The 20,783-nt window shown below is 42.9% G+C and overlaps 1 protein-coding gene and 1 long non-coding RNA gene across 3 annotated transcripts in view; both read left to right on the top strand.

Annotated features, from left to right (window-relative positions):
• ARPC1B (actin related protein 2/3 complex subunit 1B) overlaps window positions 1-11,616 on the top strand; it is a 117,097-nt gene extending 105,481 nt beyond the window's left edge. The window contains exons 8-10 of one of the 2 annotated variants that reach the window (XM_077275356.1): window positions 6,045-6,241; window positions 7,644-7,734; window positions 11,095-11,616. In XM_077275356.1, coding sequence (XP_077131471.1) covers window positions 6,045-6,241; window positions 7,644-7,734; window positions 11,095-11,133 — 327 coding nt within the window. In that variant the 3' untranslated portion in view covers window positions 11,134-11,616. The remainder of the gene's footprint in view (window positions 1-6,044; window positions 6,242-7,643; window positions 7,735-11,094) is intronic. The other variant, XM_077275355.1, reaches the window with a different exon arrangement.
• A 918-nt stretch (window positions 11,617-12,534) lies between these two features.
• LOC143785002 (uncharacterized) lies at window positions 12,535-18,865 on the top strand. The gene is made up of 5 exons (XR_013217941.1): window positions 12,535-12,807; window positions 16,335-16,406; window positions 18,000-18,069; window positions 18,182-18,284; window positions 18,594-18,865. It is a non-coding gene; the product is annotated as an uncharacterized LOC143785002 (long non-coding RNA).
• Window positions 18,866-20,783: the final 1,918 nt, after the last annotated feature.

Here is a 20,783-nt window from a genome sequence, read left to right as displayed (position 1 = left end):
GCCTGACCACCTCCTGCACAAACACCTGAGCAAGAGTCTTAGCGTTAGGTAAAGAAGGCAAAGACACAAAGTGCGACATTTTTGAAAACCGATCCACAATCACCAAAATGACCGTGTTCCCAGCTGAGGGAGGCAAATCAGTGATGAAATCCATGGAGATTTCCATCCATGGCTTACTAGGTACCTCCAGAGGAAGTAGTGTGCCAACAGGAAAGGAGCGGGGCGTCTTTGCCCTAGCGCACGTGGTGCAAGCTGACACATATGAGACCACGTCCTGTCAGCCACCAAAACCGACGTGACACCAACTCCAAAGTGCCTCTAACCCCTGGGTGGCCAGCCAGGACAGTATCATGATGCTCCGCCAACACCTTTAGGCGGAGATGAAGCGGTACAAAAGATTTGTTGATGGGAAGCTCCGATGGTACCTCCTCCTGAGCCTCGGCAATCTCAGCCTCAACCTCGGTAGTGAGGGCTGAAACCACAACACCCTTTTGGAGAATGGGTACTGGGTCTTCCCAAGGTTCTCCCCCCGGAAAACACCTGGGCAGAGCATCTGCCTTAGTGTTTTTAGACCCTGGTCTGTAAGTGACAACAAAGTTGAACCGCGTGAAAAACAATGCCCAGCGGGCCTGCCTGGGAGACAGACGCTTGGCAGACTCCAAAAACAGCAGATTCTTATGGTCGGTAATAACAGTGACCTGATGTACCGACCCCTCCAAGAAGTGTCACCATTCCTCAAAGGCCAACTTAATAGCCAACAACTCCCTGTTGCCGATACCGTAGTTACGTTCAGCGGACGACAGTTTTTTGGAGAAATAGGCGCACGGACGCAAACCACTCAAGGATGAGCCTTGAGATAGTACCGCCCCCACACCAACCTCAGACGCATCGACTTCCACGACAAAGGGTTTAGATACGTCTGGCTGCACAAGAATGGGGGCTGAAACAAAACTGTTCTTGAGAAATTCAAATGCGCGAACAGCAGCCTCAGGCCAAACGGAGAAATTGGTACCCTTTTTAGTCATGTCAGTTAGCGGTTTAGCAATGATAGAAAAATTCTTGATAAATTTCCTATAGTAGTTAGAAAACCCAAGGAACCGCTGAAGTGCTTTCAGGTTATCAGGACGTTCCCAATGCAGCACCGCTTGCACCTTAGCAGCGTCCATTTTAAAACCAGAAGCAGACACAATATAACCCAAGAACGGCAACTCTTGAGCAAAAAATACACATTTCTCAAGTTTAGCATACAGCTTATTCTCTCTGAGAAGCTGTAACACCTCCCACGGTCGCAAGAATATATGAGGATGTCATCTAGGTACACGATAACGAATTTCCCCAAAACATGCGAGAACACATCATTGATGAAATGTTGGAACACTGCAGGTGCGTTAGTTAACCCAAAAGGCATCACCAAATTTTCAAAATGACCCTCAGGGGTATTAAAAGATGTCTTCCACTCATCACCTTGACGGACTCTTATGAGGTTGTACGCCCCCCTGAGGTCAAGCTTGGTAAACCCCTTAGCACCTGCCACCTGGTTGAACAAGTCAGGTATTAGTGGCATAGGGTATGGATCACGAACCGTGATCTGGTTCAACTCCCTGAAATCCAAACATGGGCGTAATCCGCCATCTTTCTTCTTCATGAAGAATAACCCTGCTGCCACCGGCGAGGATGACGGCCTGATGTGCCCTTTGCTCAAACTTTCAGAAATGTAATCCTTGAGCGCTTGTCTCTCTGGACCGGAGATGTTGAACATCCTTGCTTTAGGCAACTTGGCCCCTGGTTTAAACCTGATAGAACAGTCATAGGAGCAGTGTGGCGGCAACTCTGAACAACCCTTCTCAGAGAACACATCCGCATAATCCTGAAGTGACTCAGGAATGTTTGAAGTCACAGCGGACACACATGTGGCCAGGCAATTCTCCTGACAGACATTACTCCACTGGATTATGTCCTGAGTTTTCCAGTCAATCACCGGGTTGTGTGTAGACAACCATGGAAAACCCAGAACCAATTGTGCCGGAAGACTCTTGAGCACCTTACATGTGACCTGCTCGAAATGAAGAACCCCAATGTGGAGTTTAACCTCAGCCACAAACTCAGTAATCTCCCCCTGTGGAAGAGGAGCAGAATTGATGGTGACCACATGGATAGGATGAGGCAGTTTTTCAATCTTAAAACCAGCAGTGCGCGCAAACTCCTCATCAATGAGATTTGTGGCGGAACCGCTATCCACAAAAATAGTGATTGGTATCTCTCTGCCAGCGACAACAACTTTGGCAGGAAGCATGCACTGAGAAATCATCATGGAGGATATAAATAAGCTCAGATTGGACTCCTCCACACCCTCTGAGCTCAGAAGTTTTCCGCCGTTGCGTTTTTCTTTAACAGCAGAGGACAGATATTAATAAAATGACCAATTTTACCGCAGAAAAAACAGGCTCCCTGCTTCCTGAGTACAGGGGTACGATTCTTAACATGTGACACCCCTGCGATTTGCATAGATTCCGTGGACTCACCTGCAGCAACCTCACGTGAACCTAAACCTTTACCCACAGGCGGCGTCTCATGATTCCCCTGACGCAAACGGCGATCAATGCGGACAACAAGACTCATAGCAGAATCTAGTGAAGCAGGAGTCTCGTACATCAGGAGGGCTTTTTTAACCCTATTAGAAACTCCATGAATAAAGTGACTCCGCAATGCTGGCTCATTCCACTGAGTGTCAACCGCCCAGCGGCGAAACTCAGAACTGTTGGCCTAATGCATATTGATCTGTACGTATTGCAACAACTATTGTTTGTTTAATATGATGTGATTTTTATGTCTGCATGCATATTGTTCACATGTCAACAAAGTTAAGAAAAAAAAAAAAGGTCCTCATTTACAGACAGGATGCTCCTCCCTCCTCTTCCCTATGAGCACATTTCTTGTGTGTGGAATTGAAACTGAAAGTAACAGCAGATATCTCTCTCAGAAACCAGATTGATCCTATTCCCATGTTGTATGCTGAATGTTCTTAGTTCTTAATAAATGAACATTCTCTGTTGCTCGTTGTGGACATCACGCTGATTAACCCGCTGCTAACAAGAACAGTAATCCTCTGCAACACGCTCCCCCTGGCAAATAGTGCGTAACTTAGATTCTGCTAGAGCCATTCTGTCTTTTGTTGGTGTTTTGTATTTTTAAAATTTATCAAATATTAAAGGTTAAATAAAGGTATTTTTTAAGGGTTTTTTCTTTTCTTTGGTTGTCTAAACAATATACCCTGGTTTATTCAGTTTGGTTTGCTATCAAATGAAACATTACAGGAATGCAGTAAAAAAACATTTAGGGATTAGGAAGATAGGGAAAAATGTAGGGTATTGTGTAATAAATCTAAGTACAAAAGCATACCTCCCAACTTTTGAAGACGGGAAAGAGGGACAAAGTTTGCGGCGCGAAGCGCGTCGCTGCAAATTTTAGGCCACGCCTATGACCACACCCATTCATAATTAGTCACACCCATATCCACGTCCCAACCACACCCATTTAGCAGTTCTGATCACACTGTTTCATATACAATAACTATAAACAAAAAAATATGGCCACACAGTGCTCCATACTGTATAATGGCCACACATGACGCTCCATACTGTATAATGAACACACATGACGCTCCATACTGTATAATGACCGCATGCATACTGTATAATGGCCGCACATGATGCTCCATACTGTATAATGACCGCACATGATGCTCCATACTGTCTAATGACTGCACATGATGCTCAATGCTGTATAATGACCGCACATGATGCTCCATACTGTATAATGGCCCCACATGATTCTCCATACTGTATAATGACCACACATGATGCTCCATACTGTCTAATGGCCACACATGATGCTCCATACTGTATAATGGCCACACATGATGCTCCATACTGTATAATGACCGCACATGATGCTGCATACTGTATAATGACCGCACATGATGCTCCATACTGTATAATGACCGCACATGATGCTCCATACTGCATAATGACCGCACATGATGCTGCATACTGTATAATGACCGCACATGATGCTGCATACTGTATAATGACCGCACATGATGCTCTATACTGTATAATGACCGCACATGATGCTGTATACTGTATAATGACCGCACATGATGCTCCATACTGTATAATGACCGCACATGATGCTGCATACTGTATAATGACCGCACATGATGCTGCATACTGTATAATGACCGCACATGATGCTGAATACTGTATAATGACCGCACATGATGCTCCATACTGTATAATGACCGCACATGATGCTCCATACTGTATAATGACCGCACATGATGCTCCATACTGTATAATGACCGCACATGATGCTCCATACTGTATAATGACCGCACATGATGCTCCATACTGTATAATGGCCACACATAGTGCTCCATACTGTATAATGACCGCACATGATGCTCCATACTGTATAATGACTGCACATGATGCTCCATACTGTATAATGGCCACAGTTCTCCATACTGTATAATGACATACAGGCACGCAGCTCACACACGCTCACACACACGCACACGCACACAGCTCACACACGGCTCACACACACGCAGCACACACACAGCTCACACACGCACGCAGCTCACACACACGCAGCATCACACACACACGCAGTATCACACACACACAGTATCACACATACACACGCAGCATCACAAATGCAGCTCACAAACACAGGCAGCTTTGACACAAATGCATCACACACGCAGCCATCACACACACACACGCAGCCATCACACACACACACGCAGCCATCACACACACACGCAGCCATCACACACACACGCAGCCATCATACACACACGCAGCCATCACACACACACACGCAGCCATCACACACACACGCAGCCATCACACACACACACGCAGCCATCACACACACACACGCAGCCATCACACACACACATGCAGCCATCACACACACCCATCACACACACGCAGCCATCACATACACACCAGATACCTCATACACACATGACACACACACACATGCAGCATCTCACACACACACATGCAGCATCACACACACACATGCAGCATCAGACACACACACATGCAGCATCAGACACACACACACAGCATCAGACACACACATGCAGCATCAAACACACACACATGCAGCATCCGGCACACACACACATGCAGCATCAGACACACACATGCAGCATCAGACACACACACATGCAGCATCTCACACACACACACACGCAGCATCTCACACACACACACACACACTCACACACGCAGCATCTCACACACACACGCAGCATCTCACACCACACACATGCAGCATCTCACACACACACACACACACACACACATGCAGCATCTCACACACACACACACACATGCAGCATCTCACACACACATCACACACACACACATGCAGCATCACACACATCACACACACACACACACAATCTCCTCTGTGGTGCAGGGGCGGCTGATGTCCATGTGCAGCTCTTCAGTTTCTCCGGCTGCTGACAGCTCTGCACTGTCCCGGCACCTCCCCCGTCTCTCCTTCTCTGCCGGGAAAGCAGCTAAGAGCAGGAGAAGCCGGAGCTCCGTGCACACACAGGAGGTAGTGAGTCGCTGACCTTTCATTTTGATTGCTGCTGGCTCTCAGCCTCTCTCCCTCAGCGTGGCAGTGCAGCGCCGGACAGGGGGCGGGGTCGGTGGGGAGGTGACCCAGCTTTTATAAAAAAAAAAAAAAAACAGCCACAAACCTAAATTACTCAGGTGCCGCCCCCTGCATTGTCCCCACCCAAGGCAGGCACGTAGTGCGGGACAACTAATGTCCCTCCCGGGATCCCGGGGCTGACTGTCGAAATCAGGACAGTCCCGCGGGATCCGGGACGGTTGGGAGGTATGCAAAAGTGGTTAGGGTGTAAGGATAGAGGTCAGAATATATATTTTAAGTGCTGGACTACCCCCTTAAACATTTCTATTGTCACTAGTTTTTAATTCTCTCATTTACCATCCCAGGGTCATGACTGCTATCCTATCTTGTACACATATAATGAAGCCCAGGGGACTCTGAGCTTTGGAGGAAAATTGGATGTTCCCAAGCAAGGTTCACAAAGAGGCATGACTGCAAGAGAAAGATTTCAGAATCTAGACAAGAAGGCCAGCTCTGATACAAATAGCAGCTCCCTGGAGTCTTTACACAAGAACAGCATCAGGTAATCAATATTTGTAACAATTTTTCGCGTGTCACAGTGACCATGCACTTTGGATAGCTTTTGGCTGACAAATACGTCCTCATGTTCGCTCATTTGGCTGACAGCTATCTCTGATAACTCCCTCCACACATATATGAAAGCTCTTCTGTATTTTTATGTGTTTTCATAGGGAGAGGGGAGTAGGCGGGTTCTATACTCCTCCGGTGACAGTTGTTATCCCAAGAAAACACAAATATTGAGTGTTTGAATATTAATCTTCCTGATCATTCTGATGTCATGTGAGAGTCAGGAGACCACATACATACATCTCAGATGCATAAAAAAAGGAGAAAAAATTCCCACCTTGCTCACATTAAGAGACACCTGTCTTTATCGTCAGGAGAGCCATTCCAAAACTGCTGAGCAACAGAAATGTCCAAACAAAAAAAGTAAATGGGTAGGCACATCCAAATATGAAAACAAATCTTCAAGTATTATTAAAGATGCTCGGAATTATAATCCACATGGGAATGGTGTGGTAACAGGAACCATTCTGAAGCATTTCTGGGCCTTCTTCGCTCTTAGTCATAGAGTTCAGGGTCCTGAACCCTAATCCCTGGTTCTTGTGCAGCCAGCTCCCAAATCTCATCCCCCGGTCCATGTGCGGCCAGTATCTGAATCAGTATCCGAGACCCGTGTGTCTGAACGTACGCCTATCGGAGTATTCCATGTATTCGGACTGTCCTCTCAGTATCCGAGCCAGCCCTGTCTGAGACTCTGTGTCAGTAACCAGTCAACCCGTGGATCCTAAACCTAGTAGTCTGAATGGAGCCCGAGTCCTATCCGTGTCTGTGTACCTGCCCTGGGGGGTCAGCAGCTGCAGTATCGGGGACTGCCAGGAGTGTTACCTGCAGCTACTTGCAGCTCAAGCCTGACTCCACCATCAGGAGCTCCAGTGAACACCAGGTAGCCGCTTAGCTACGCCCCTCCTAGGTAAACCTGACCCTGTGGCACAGTGGGTCCATGAACCACATGTGCCACCTGCGGGCATGACGCCTACCCATTTACTGTTCTTGTTTACACATCTTAGATGGCTGGCCAATTCTGCCAAAATCGGCAGACGACATGGACCTTATGTGTTGTTATCCCTATTGCCTTCAGAGACTGAACACAAGCTTGGTGGCCTTTTGAAAAAGAGAATAGCACAGGATATAGTCCATTATCTGTCAGCTGTCCCTATCTCCCATTAAGCAGATACAGTAGAATGAGCGCTGTGCACTGCTGTTCCTGTTACAGACAAGAACTTCGATATGCTGCAGATAAGCCCCTGATGGCGGTGGCCGAAGCTTATATACAAAAAAGTTGGTGACAGATTCCCTTTAACTAGATACTCAGAATATTAAAAATCTTATGTACTTTACAGTCAAATCTCTGTGCTGACTGGAGGGAAGGTGAAATGTACAAAGTTCTGCACCACTGGGATGGATGGAGGCATGTGTATCTGGGACATCAAGGTAAGCGACACTCATCATTCACACAGCGTCATAGTCATGTCCTGTTTCCTAAACTTTAGCTGAAAGCGTATAAACAGCATGTTGCTCTTAAAGCATATTTATGCTTGGGGGGCTTTTTTTTTTACTAAAGTACATGCTTTCTTTAGCAAAAAATATTTTTGAGGCATTAAAAGATACGCTATTACCAGTGCACCAACTTTCATCGGCCAGCAAGGGGAGCAATGGGTTACCACTGTGGCTTGGAGCCTGCTGAAGGCCCCCATATCTGCCATGTTAATCATCCTTACAGTGAAATAGATGAACTCCGGCACACAAAAAAAGTGTTGTAAATTTATTGATGCAAAAAAAAGATGATTCTCAAGTGTTGGACCCAATGGTATACAGACACATGTGTAACTTTTCGGTGTAGATGCCTTTCTCAAGAAAGGGGAGCAATGGGTTACCACTGTGGCTTGGAGCCTGCTGAAGGCCCCCATATCTGCCATGTTAGTCGTCCTTACAGCTACAGGCTGAGCTTCACAGGAGAACAGCAATTTCACAATGAACTACAATACTGTTGTAACATGGCACAAGGCAGTAGCCATGGGCGAGGTACTTGTGCTTCACACCCCAACATGCTGCATGAAAATGGGGATCCGTGGACTTTAGCTGTAATGGTGATATGCCCTTGCAGACCGCATGGTGCTGACCTATTCGGCTGGCCAAGACCGGATGTTATCGACTTCAGGGAGGAAGACCACAGTTCATAAATAAATGGTTTTTACTGACCAATAACTTTTGAGAAACTATGTACAGCAGGTAGTAGGTAGTTATCTTCAAGGATGTTTCTGTTATGACATGGAACATTATCACACCCTTCCTTCTCTCTTTCCAAGAATCATTCTTGCCCTCTACTTTGTTTAGCTCCTCTGCCTCATCACAGCCCAACATAAGCTATTCAGGGAGCCTCCTTGTCCACAATAACTGCCATCCCAACCCCTTAGGGGAGTTTTTATGCTAATATGGCTACTGTTTAGCTTTCCACTTTATTGAAGCCTCCGGACCACCACACAAGGCATTTCCTATTCTTCTCGCTTAACCTTCCTCCTCCATCATGTTACCTGACTGACAGACAACCCTGTACTGTCCCCCTAGGTTTTCTGCCCCAGGACCCAACACTTCTTCCACTTTTTCTCTATTTTGCTCTGGACTGGCTCTGGACATTGCTCACTTCCTTCTCGTTGTCACTTCTCTCATAGGAGCTTACTACCTGCCTCAGTCGTCTCCCTCTTGCCACAGAAGTACCCACTACCATGCAGTTCTGTTACTCAGCCAGACCTGAGGTCTGCTACTATTGCAGGCTCATCACTATCTGACTTTCTGACAGGAAGCCCTCTGTTGTCACTTCACTTTAGCCCCATCCCACTCTGGGCTAGTCCCAACCATTAACTCTAACTGTGCCTGTCAACTACTCATGCTTGGGCAGAACACAACTTCCTTGCTAACAAGTTGTAAGATATACAACACATCATAATACTTTACATCACTTTGCAGATCTTCAAGTGGGGACTGTGGGCAGAACCTCCACTTCCTTACACTTTGATAATGAAAAATATAATATAAGCAATCAGAGATTTCAAGACTAAAAAAATACAGTAAGAATAAAAATAATTAAAAATAAATGTTTAAAACACTCATCTTTTTTCCTTTCAAACAAAGGAGAGAACAAAAGATTGGTTGGACTTCCTCAATTTGCAAAATGCTAATATTTATTAAGAAACAAACACAAAAAAGCTAGATAAGACAAATTAAAACAGTTAGTATTGCACCATGAGATACAACCCAGTATCCACCTAATATGTGGTGGATATCCAAGATAAGTATGAATCGGTGATACCCCTAAAGTGCTGTCAAGTATGTAGTGCAGTGGTGTTCACACGTGCAGTAATGAGGCAGTTACCCAGGAAAAGTTCAAAAGCAAACATTTTAATGTCTAAAAACTCACACAAAATGAAAAGCACTCCTTCAGATTGCAGCCAGGGCATTAAAGCAGTCCGTATCTAAGACCGTTAGCCATGCTCCACCGTGTCACGCTGCGGGATGCAGGCGTTCGCTACTCTTGGCTTTGTGCCTCACACAAGCCAGCTGTTGCAGAGCCACCTGGTCTTCAGCTTGCAAAACAAGCACTGACACACCCAAACCCTTTACTGCAGGGTTTCTAAATGGAATCAGTGGCCCTGGGCCACTTGTAAGACCCAGCTGGAGAGAGCGAACCACTCCACTACCATCCTGTAGTTCGCTCCAAAAATAAAAGCCCTTAACAGGTTTTCTTAAATCTGCATTGGGCAAATACTGTAGCTTGTCTAAGACCACACTTTCTTTTATTCTGCATTGCAGCATTGCAAACGTAGCTAGCTCTGTGACTGCAATGCACTCCAGCGGCATTAATACACTTCTATGTGCATCCTGGGGGACACATGGCGTCCCTCAAATGTAATACCCGTCACTGCCTCACAAGTAGTATTCAGTAAAGAATAAAGGTACAATGCACATGTACAGACAATAAATAATACAGTATCAAAAGAATATACTGTATAAAATTAAAAAAGCAATAACTATGTGCAATAAAGAGCCTTGTGCATAGTCATCAGGTAAACTGGCATAGAAAAAGCATCAGATGGGAAAGAGGACACACACGTATTGCCACAGGAAGCAGCTTCCTCAGGGGCCACCTCCTGTGATGATACACGTGGGGTCTTCTTTCCCATATTATCCTATAATTATTTACATTGCTCAAATTTAGGAAGAACAACTAATCTTTTGTACATGTCTTTCCTCTTTTTTTCATTGCATTTGTTATTGGACAGATGCAGACGACCATATGTTCTCTATCTGAGAAAATCGGTCCAATTATACTATATATATATATCACAGCCTGATCAGAATTTGATCCAATTTTCTCAGAAGTGGAGAACTAAATTAAAAAAAAAGCTTCTCTATCTTCTCCATTCAGTCTGTCTGTAAAAATCGGACCGCACTCAGATGTCATCCGAGTCAGGTCTGATGTTTTCCACGGATCTATAGACATGAATGGGCATGTGCCATCCCATCATTGGAGGCAAATCATACAAGCTAAAAAATATTTTTTTGCGTCAAAATCGGACATGTGCGTTGTGTAATCCGATATTTTGAAGGATCACTCTTGGACCGAAACTGCCGCCATCTGCATGAGCCCTTGCACGCACTTTGGTTAGCATTCCATTAATATACAGGTGGCCCCACTAATATGATATGTTGATCTTTAAGAATTGAACCCCAGTAAACCTAGACTTGTTGTCTGTACCACAGTTGTACAATATATTTTCTGCTTTCCTCTTTTAGAGCCTGGAGTCGGCAATGAAAGATCTGAAAATCATATAAGGATTTATATGCAGAACGTGAGCCAGCAGCTTTTCTGTCCCCGGATTTCTCTCTGCTTCGCTTCAGTTTTAGCTTTGAGCTTTTACAGAATGAAAATTTTCAGCATTTTTTTTTTACTCAAGGGTTGTAAGCTGGCCAATGGGACGTCAGCTTTTAAATGCAACCATGTAAGTGAAACATACAATTTCATGTATTTTCTAGGACTTTTTAAACCTGAAACCCATCTGGAAATGTAATATCTCAGCAACTGGAAATTAGCTTTTAGTCCTGGAGCCAGACTTTCTGCCATGTGTCCTGATGGCAGATGGTTACAAGCATTGCCATAAATGAATTTTTCAACAAAACTATAAATTGTACTGTTTAGAAATAAAATTTATTATGAAAAAAAATAAATAATGCTTTGTCCTTGTTTGAAATTTCCCTATCTTTAAATGTCAAATACTGAATTTTGCATTGGCCAAGTATAAAATAGATGACAATTCGACACTAATGGCGATTCTTTACTGTAATAGCACTGAGATTATGATGCACTCAAAATATATTACAGGTGTGACAAAGTCACTGACATAGTGCTGGAGAGGAGAAACTGAGGCCATTAGCTTCAGTGAATTGAAGTCCAGAAGTTTGCTCCAGCACACTATGTGTTGAGAGGGGTTAATCGGCCATTTTAAGGACTGGGTTTTTGTGGACAACCATAGAGCAGGTGGGAGGATGTCCACCTTATCTCCACCCCAGGGTGTAGTCTGGGGCTTAAATAGTTGGCCTCCAGAGGCATTTAGTTTTCAGTAGGCCTGGAGAGTGGAGCTTGAGTGCTATGTGTCCTGTTAAGGAAAGCTGGACCATTGGATGCTGATTTCTCCTGAATGGGCGGATCCCCGCAGACGTATGGACTATGATATACCATATTGTTTTGTTTTATTGTTTTGCCCTAATGGCCATGTTTAGTTTTACATCACCGAGGTTTATGCCGCATGTACATCGAGAACACTATGCTGCCAACATTATAAAGAGCCTCTTTTTATTGGTGTCATGTTTCACGGTTTTTTAGTTTTTTTTTTTTTAATATAGTGAATTAGCATAAAAGTGTCTCCCTGTGATGAAACTATGGGGTGGAAGACTTTAAATAATTGCGCTTCATTATGCTGTGACAGTCAAATCACCGGCCAATCATCTGCCAGAATATCGAGGAAGATACCATAATTTATATTTTATGGGGAGTAGTGTCTTCTAGATGTTTAATTATGTATTATTTTGATGAAGGAACATGTGAAAGTTAATATATTCCTCCTCACATGATACAATATATCATTATTATATGTCACTGCATCTAAAAACTGTATTTTGAAGACGGGGGAACTTTAAATAAGAGGTGGGTACGACCCTGCAGTAAGTAGTTGTGACCAGTGAGTGATGGCATCACAAACTGTGCATGATGTAATAAGCCAAACATTCTATCTCTATGGCAACCGAACATTCAGCCACTAACAGTTTTACTGACGCAGTGAAAACGCGACATTTTGTATTCACTTTCTGAGTGAAGTGAGAACCAAAAACCGAGATTGCTATCAGCAATAATGACTGAACGAAGATCTACCAGAGCAAATAAAGGGGCCAGATACAAGGAGTATGTATCTGATGGCATGCTCAACTTTTTCTGGGAAAAGGAAAAACCATGTAAGTGTAAAATGAAGTCATAAAATAGTTGTACAAAAAAATTCCTGTAAAGGGAACCCGGCCATTAGATAAATAGTTCCTGAACTACGGGCAGCAGGAGTCAGAGCTACCCGAGCTCCGGCAGCTTTTCCCCGCACCACTCTAGATGATTGACAGATCTCTCAAATGTGACCTTAGGGAGCGATCTGTCAATCACCTGGAGCGGACAGGGAGAAGCCGGGATGTCAAAGGTCAGAGGGAGGGAGACGGAATATGTCATCTCTGAGACACCAGAGCATTAATAGAGAAAAACATACCTGGCTGCAATCGTGTAACCAGGCTCAGATTCACGCTGTACGTGGTTTGGGCAGAATGAATTGAGTTATGGCTTCCCTTTATAAGAGCAGCCTGACAAGTGCTGGATTAACAGATATTTGCAAATATTTATTATCACCAATATTCCTTGTAAAATAGATAGAAATTATTGATAAGGGGAGAAAATCTGGAAGAAAGTCCAAGGTAAAATGCAAACCCAAATTTGACTGCTATCGTTTCCTAAGCAGATAATTCTCCGAAGGGAACACTCATATCGGTGTATAAAAAGTAGCTGAAATACTCGGCCAGAAAAGTTAGAGAGTGTCATGCGAGTGTCCTGAGTTTTACTTCTCACCTAGTCTCACCTAACATCTGTATGCCAAGCGAGTGCTATCCAAGTGTGCGCTTTTTCCCTCACCTAGCATCCGTATGACGTGTATGAAATACGTATGCAATGTGCATTTAACATCAGATTTTGCATACAGTAATTTTCTATGTCATTTCAAGCTAGTTTTTGAACTAATAAAACAAACATATGCAGAGATAGATCGACAGATAAATTGATAGATGTCAGTGAGATATATCTTTAGTGCAGTGCATGTTTAGTTTACTGTACACGTACTTAGGTAATAATTAAAGAATAAGAAATAAAAAATGGTGTGGGCTCCACCATGTTTCTTAACTAGCTGAGGTAAAGCTGACAGCTAGGGGCTGATGTTTATGCTCTCGGAAGGGGGTAATAAACATGGAGCTTTCCAGGCTTTTAATATCCGCTCACAGCTATTTAATTAGCCTTTACTGGTTATTAACACAGGGTAACCACCTAAAAAACAACGTGGGGTCCCCCTACGTTTAATAACCAGCATTTCTGTCAGATGGCATTACAAAGCTGACATCAAGCTGAATACTATTATCCACTTGCCACCACACTTGTACACGGGTGGGTAACAATATTAGGGTTGATGTCATCTGACAGAGCTTTCTCACGCAGCGAGCGGTAATGTCAGTGAGATGACCAGAGTTCTGTTGTGAATTCTGCTTTTGGGCTCCCTCCGGTGGTTGTAGATGGTAATGCAGTTGTCTCTGAGTTGCAGCCTTGGTCAGGTGTATCGGATGATTGCAGTTCTGACTGGGGTATTTAGGCGAGCAGGATTCATTAGTCCTTGCCAGTTGTCCATTGTTTTTGGAGGTTTTCTCCTTGCCTGGTTCCTTATGCCTTGCTGCCAAATCTGCAAAGATAAGTGTCTGGTTTTTGTAGCACACATGCTGTGTGCTTATGATTTAGTGTTATTCAGTGTTTTTTTGTCCAGCTTAGATTGTTTCAGTATTTTCTCAGTCTTGTTGGATTCTCAGGAGTGCAGATATACATTCCATATCTTTAGTTAGATTGTGGAACTTTTTGTATTTTCTGCTGTGGATATTTTTAGAGTTTTGATACTGACCGCTTAGTATTCTGTCCTATCTTTCCCTGTTTAGCTAGAGTGGCCTCTTTTGCTGAAATCTGTTTTTCCTGCCTGTGTGTGTCTTTCTTCTCCTATTCACAGTCAATATTTGTGGGGGGCTGCCTATCCTTTGGGGTTCTGCTCTGAGGCAAGTGAGTTTTCCTATTTCCGTCTATAGGGGTATTTAGTCCTCCGGCTGTGTCGAGGTGTCTAGGGTTTTGTTAGGCACACCCCACGGCTACTTCTAGTTGCGGTGTTAGTTCAGGGTTTGCGGTCAGTACAGATTCCACTTCTCCTGAGAAAGTTTCATGCAGCTCCAAAGCCACCGGATCATAACAGAGTTCATTGGCTATGAACTCCAGTCACCTTCCTGACATCAGCACTCAGCATTGACACTGCATTCTCATGCTCAGCTCAGTGTCTCCTGGATGCTGGGCAGAACGGTGGTATTTTATGTCACCGGTCAGCAAAGCATCCAGATGTAGCTGAGTTAGGCTATTGATTATCAGCGGACAGTTGAGGATAGCTTTGTTTTTTTATTTTTCTTTGGATAATAATAAATGGGTAAAGAGTGTTGGGGAGTGTTTTTTTTTTCAATTAAAGTAATTTTCTGTGTGTGTGTTTTAACCTAAACTGACAAGGGTCAGTAATGGAGGTGGCTATAGAAGCCTCTCAATTACTAACCCCTGGGCTTGAAGTCAGCTGACATTAAAAAGCTGACATCAACGCCAATACTATTACCCCACTTGTCACCACACCAAGGCAAGTAGGAAGAGGCCTTGAGAATTGTCGCATGTAACTCAGGTGCCATTTCTGGGGCGGCTGAGGGCTGATATTCTTAGTCTGGTAGGGTGCCAATATCCATTGCACCTTCCTAGGCTATTAATATCAGCTTACAGCTATCTGTCTAGCCTTTACTGATTATTCAAATTAGGGGGATTCCACGTAATTTTTTTGTGGGAGACTCTCCCTCGTTGATAACTAGTAAAGGCTAAGTATACTGTTGTGAGCTGATTTTAATAGCTTGGGAAGCTCCATGTTTATTACCTCCTTCCAAGACTATAAACATCAGCCCCCCAGCAGTCGCCTTTCCCTCAGCTGGTTAAGAATAATATAGGGAAGCCCACGCTATTTTTTCTTTAATTCTATCTATATCCATTCTATTCTATTCTGACGGTTCACACTGTGAATTTACTGTACCATGCTAATGAAATGTCGGGTTTCCCATGAGATGGGGGTGTAAAAATCCAACGGCACACGCATCATCTGCGTGCTGTGCAATTTTTTTCTTACACCCACTGACTTTCATTGGTGAGTCTTGTCTGTTTTATGCAACCATATGTAGATTGCTGCACATGTTTCCTCACCCCAATTCCAGGTGAGAAAAATACTCGACGATGATCACTGCCTCTTTGACTAACATTGTAGGGAGTGCAATGCAAGCTTATCTCACATTGCACCCACCGAGTTTAAACACTGATGTGAGTGCACCCTAGCAGTCCCGATTTCCTCCAATAGTAGTTGTGCGTCATACTGAAACAACATATCCAAGAAAAAGAAGAACACTAAAATACTTCTTGGACCAGGCAGCTGTACTTCCCGAGATTGGAGATCCCGATGCAGAAATAAACTGCGGGCTGTACACAATGTAAGTCACCATTTGTATAGTACTGTAAAAGGGTTCATATACTTTTATGTCCATGTATTAGGGGATAGAAAGGGTATTGTCTCTTTATATCTTAAGTGTAAAATCTCACAAATGTTAATGCATTAATTGTCTTCTCTGAATAGAGATGAGATTGACGCATCACTCGGACTTATGAAACTAGCAAAACAATTTGAGGAAAAAAGAAAACTTGACCAGTGAGTTACGCTCAGTGATGGCACCGACCTCACTCTATAACTTCATCTTAACGTCTCATTTCTTGTCTGTTACATAGACTACCTAACAAAGGCAGAAAACAACGTGTAATCATAAAAACATTAAATAACTTCAATTACTAAATACAATTAACGCACTGAAGTACAAGTCCTGATTCCACAATATCACACATACAAACATCTGATGTCTCTCAAGCCTCATAGGTTGCATACATGAAAGCAACAAGACTCTCTAAAAGGTCTCTAAGGGCATCTGCTTTGCACCAGAAAAGGCTCAGGTTTTTTACGGTTTTCTTGAATCTTTTTTTTTAATGTCTTGTAAATAAGCTAAATTTTAACGTTGGACGGCTGTGCTGGATTCCTTCCTCCCTCCTCCTGTAAAAGTTCCCTAGTCTCCACGCGTTTCGTCATCCCTCTATTAGACATCTCATCAGGAGACATCTATTTACAAATACTTATTAGAAAACTTAAGACAATCATGTAACTCTTACAGCATTAGAGACTACTACAAAAAAACTAAAAAACCCTAATGCGAATGTTTGTGTAGGATCTAGTATTAAGGTACCTAAAGTACAATAGTCCTATAGGCCAGTATGTCGATGTCCACTGATAACTACCAGAGTCACAAATAGATCCATAAGGCAGTTACGGGCATACTAGAATATATCATTTGTATACTGCTAAAGTAATAAAGTACAATTGATTCACTATTTTTGGACTAGTCTATCGTCGTTTCTCCTTGGTCTGTCTGCTTCATGATGATAGGTCCGGTATAGTCTATTACAAACACACTTGGGTATATATACTTTTAGACATGAATCTATCTATATGACGATCACTACCATGTGTTTTTGTTGTTTGAGTGTTTCTTATACTAGCGCTAAAGTCAAGATCACATTTAATCATTGCTCCTTATGCTGACAATTTACTGTCCCTGTGATCCTGCCTCCATAGTATATCGGACATCTTTGGACTGATAGTTTAACTATCCACATTATACAGTAAATCAGTCTCTTTTTTTTCATGGAGCATCCAAATGCATGCTAAGACCATCATCTCATTTACGATGAAGTCCACTTTGCCCCATCGGTCGGAGCGTTCGATAATTATCCCTCACAATAAGAGTCATTGCATATGCCTCAGCTATTATATAATTTAGGATATGGTATTATCTGCCTTATCGGTCCAATCACTCAATGACAGCGCACAGTGAGGGTCTAGCTGACATCTATATTGTTGATGTCCCTCACTGTAAATTGTTATAATTCACATTCAGAGTCCAGCATATATCGCACTAAACCGCAATCAGTCTTCTCTATAACAAGCATATTGTTATTAACGCATTTGCTGACTACCAGTTGTTTTAATTTGGCACACAACATTCAAGAGTGTAGGACGATGAAGATGTCCCATGCATGCACTCCGTATAATGAATAGTGGCACCAACATGACGGTTATTAAAAGATAAGGTCATGACCATTTGTCGACATCAGACTCATGTCTGAATGCGATTGGCTACGCCTGAGCCAAATGTACGTCTAACCCTAATGTATTCATTGTCTAATCTACACAAAGATGAGATTGATGCCGCGCTCGCAATTATGGAGCTATCAAGACAATCCGAGGAGTACAGAACAACTGAGCAGTGAGTTACAATCAGTGATGGCGCCAGCCTCACACTATAACTATAACCTCATCTCAAGGTCTTTTTCTCTTGTCCATTACACACGTAGAAAGTCTATCTATTCATTCTTCAGGGCAGAAAAACCAAAAAAGAAGAATGACTCAAGGAAAAGAGCTGATAAGAACAGCAAGCCACCCCCTTAAAAAAAAAAGCAAAAAAGAACTAATAGTGATGAGGTAACCCAGAGCGCCAATTCCTTAATTTCCTTGTGGGAGAAGGGAGAGAAGAACAACTCTATGACAGCCCTTATAGACTGAAAATTTTGGAAAGTAGCCGTATGGAAATATTCATAGTATGAACAGAATGGGCCTTTTACAGAAGACCAAGTGATTGGGAAACACATACGAAAATGACATGTTACATATTCTAATAAAGGCCAACACTTCACAGTGGTCAGGAATGGTACAAAGAACCATGAATATATGTCTGCAGTGAATTAAGATTTCACTAAACTTTGTTTTTCTTTTTATGTTTTCTTGTTCTAGGCGTTGACTGACCCAGAACATTACCAGCACCAGTTATGACCACAAGCCAAGATTACCTGCCATTATCTACTCCAACTAAAGAAGAATAGCAGCCATTTATAGGGATAGTTTTTTATATTCTTAAACATCCATTATTTTTAAAAATAGTTAACCCCTTCATGACCCAGCCTATTTTGACCTTAATGACCTGGCCGTTTTTTGCAATTCTGACCAGTGTCCCTTTATGAGGTAATAACTCGGGAACGCTTCAACGGATCCTAGCGATTCTGAGATTGTTTTTTCGTGACATATTGGGCTTCATGATAGTGGTAAATTTAGGTCGATAATTTCTGCGTTTATTTGTGAAAAAAATGGAAACTTGGCGAAAATTTTGAAAATTTCGCAATTTTCACATTTTTAATTTTTATTCTGTTAAACCAGAGAGTTATGTGACACAAAATAGTTAATAAATAACATTTCCCACATGTCTACTTTACTTCAGCACAATTTTGGAAACAACATTTTTTTTTGCTAGGAAGTTATAAGGGTTAAAATTTGACCAGTGATTTCTCATTTTTACAACAAAATTTACAAAACCATTTTTTTTAGGGACCACCTCACATTTGAAGTCAATTTGAGGGTTCTATATGGCTGAAAATACCCAAAAGTGACACCATTCTAAAAACTGCACCCCTCAAGGTGCTCAAAACCACATTCAAGAAGTTTATTAACCCTTCAGGTGTTTCACAGCAGCAGAAGCAACATGGAAGGAAAAAATGAACATTTAACTTTTTAGTCACAAAAATGATCTTTTAGCAACAATTTTTTTTATTTTCCCAAGGGTAAAAGGAGAAACTGGACCACGAAAGTTGTTGTCCAATTTGTTCTGAGTACGCTGATACCTCATATGTGGGGGTAAACCACTGTTTGGGCGCACGGCAGAACTCAGAAGGGAAGGAGCGCCATTTGACTTTTTGAATGAAAAATTGGCTCCAATCTTTAGCGGACACCATGTCGCGTTTGGAGAGCCCCCGTGTGCCTAAACATTGGAGCTCCCCCACAAGTGACCCCATTTTGGAAACTAGACGCCCCAAGGAACTTATCTAGATGCATAGTGAGCACTTTAAACCCCCAGGTGCTTCACAAATTGATCCGTAAAAATGAAAAAGTACTTTTTTTTCACAAAAAAAATATTTTAGCCTCAATTTTTTAATTTTCACATGGGCAACAGGATAAAATGGATCCTAAAATTTGTTGGGCAATTTCTCCTGAGTACACTGATACCTCACATGTGGGGGTAAACCACTGTTTGGGCACATGGTAAGTCTCGGAAGGGAAGGAGCGCCATTTGACTTTTTGAATGAAAAATTATCTCCATCGTTAGCGGACACCATGTCGCGTTTGGAGAGCCCCTGTGTGCCTAAACATTGGAGCTCCCCCACAAGTGACCCCATTTTGGAAACTAGACCCCCCAAGGAACTTATCTAGATGCATAGTGAGCACTTTAAACCAACAAGTGCTTCACAGAAGTTTATAACGCAGAGCCGTGAAAATAAAAAATAATTTTTCTTTCCTCAAAAATTATTTTTAGCCCAGAATTTTTTATTTTCCCAAGGGTAACAGGAGAAATTGGACCCCAAATGTTGTTGTCCAGTTTGTCCTGAGTACGATGATACCCCATATGTGGGGGTAAACCACTGTTTGGGTGCACGGCAGGGCTTGGAAGGGAAGGCACGCCATTTGTCTTTTTGAATGGAAAATTAGCTCCAATCATTAGCGGACACCATGTCGCGTTTGGAGAGCCCCTGTGTGCCTAAACATTGGAGCTTCCCCATAAGTGACCCCATTTTGGAAACTAGACCTCCCAAGGAACTAATCTAGATATGTGGTGAGCACTTTGAACCCCCAAGTGCTTCACAGAAGTTTATAACGCAGAGCCATGAAAATAAAAAATAATTTTTCTTTTCTCAAAAAATTTTTTTTAGCCCTGAATTTTTTATTTTCCCAAGGGTAACAGGGGAAATTTTACCCCAATAGTTGTTGTCCAGTTTCTCCTGAGTACGCTGATACCCCATATGTGGGGGTAAACCACTGTTTGGGCACACGTCGGGGTTCGGAAGGGAAGTAGTGACGTTTTGAAATGCAGACTTTGATGGAATGCTCTGCGGGCGTCACGTTGCGTTTGCAGAGCCCCTGATGTGCCTAAACAGT

The sequence above is a fragment of the Ranitomeya variabilis genome, chromosome 7, assembly GCF_051348905.1.
Source record: "Ranitomeya variabilis isolate aRanVar5 chromosome 7, aRanVar5.hap1, whole genome shotgun sequence".
In the NCBI taxonomy this organism is placed as follows: Eukaryota; Metazoa; Chordata; class Amphibia; order Anura; family Dendrobatidae; genus Ranitomeya; species Ranitomeya variabilis.
Note: the sequence above shows the minus strand (reverse complement) of the source record. Positions and strands in the feature narration are given on the sequence as shown.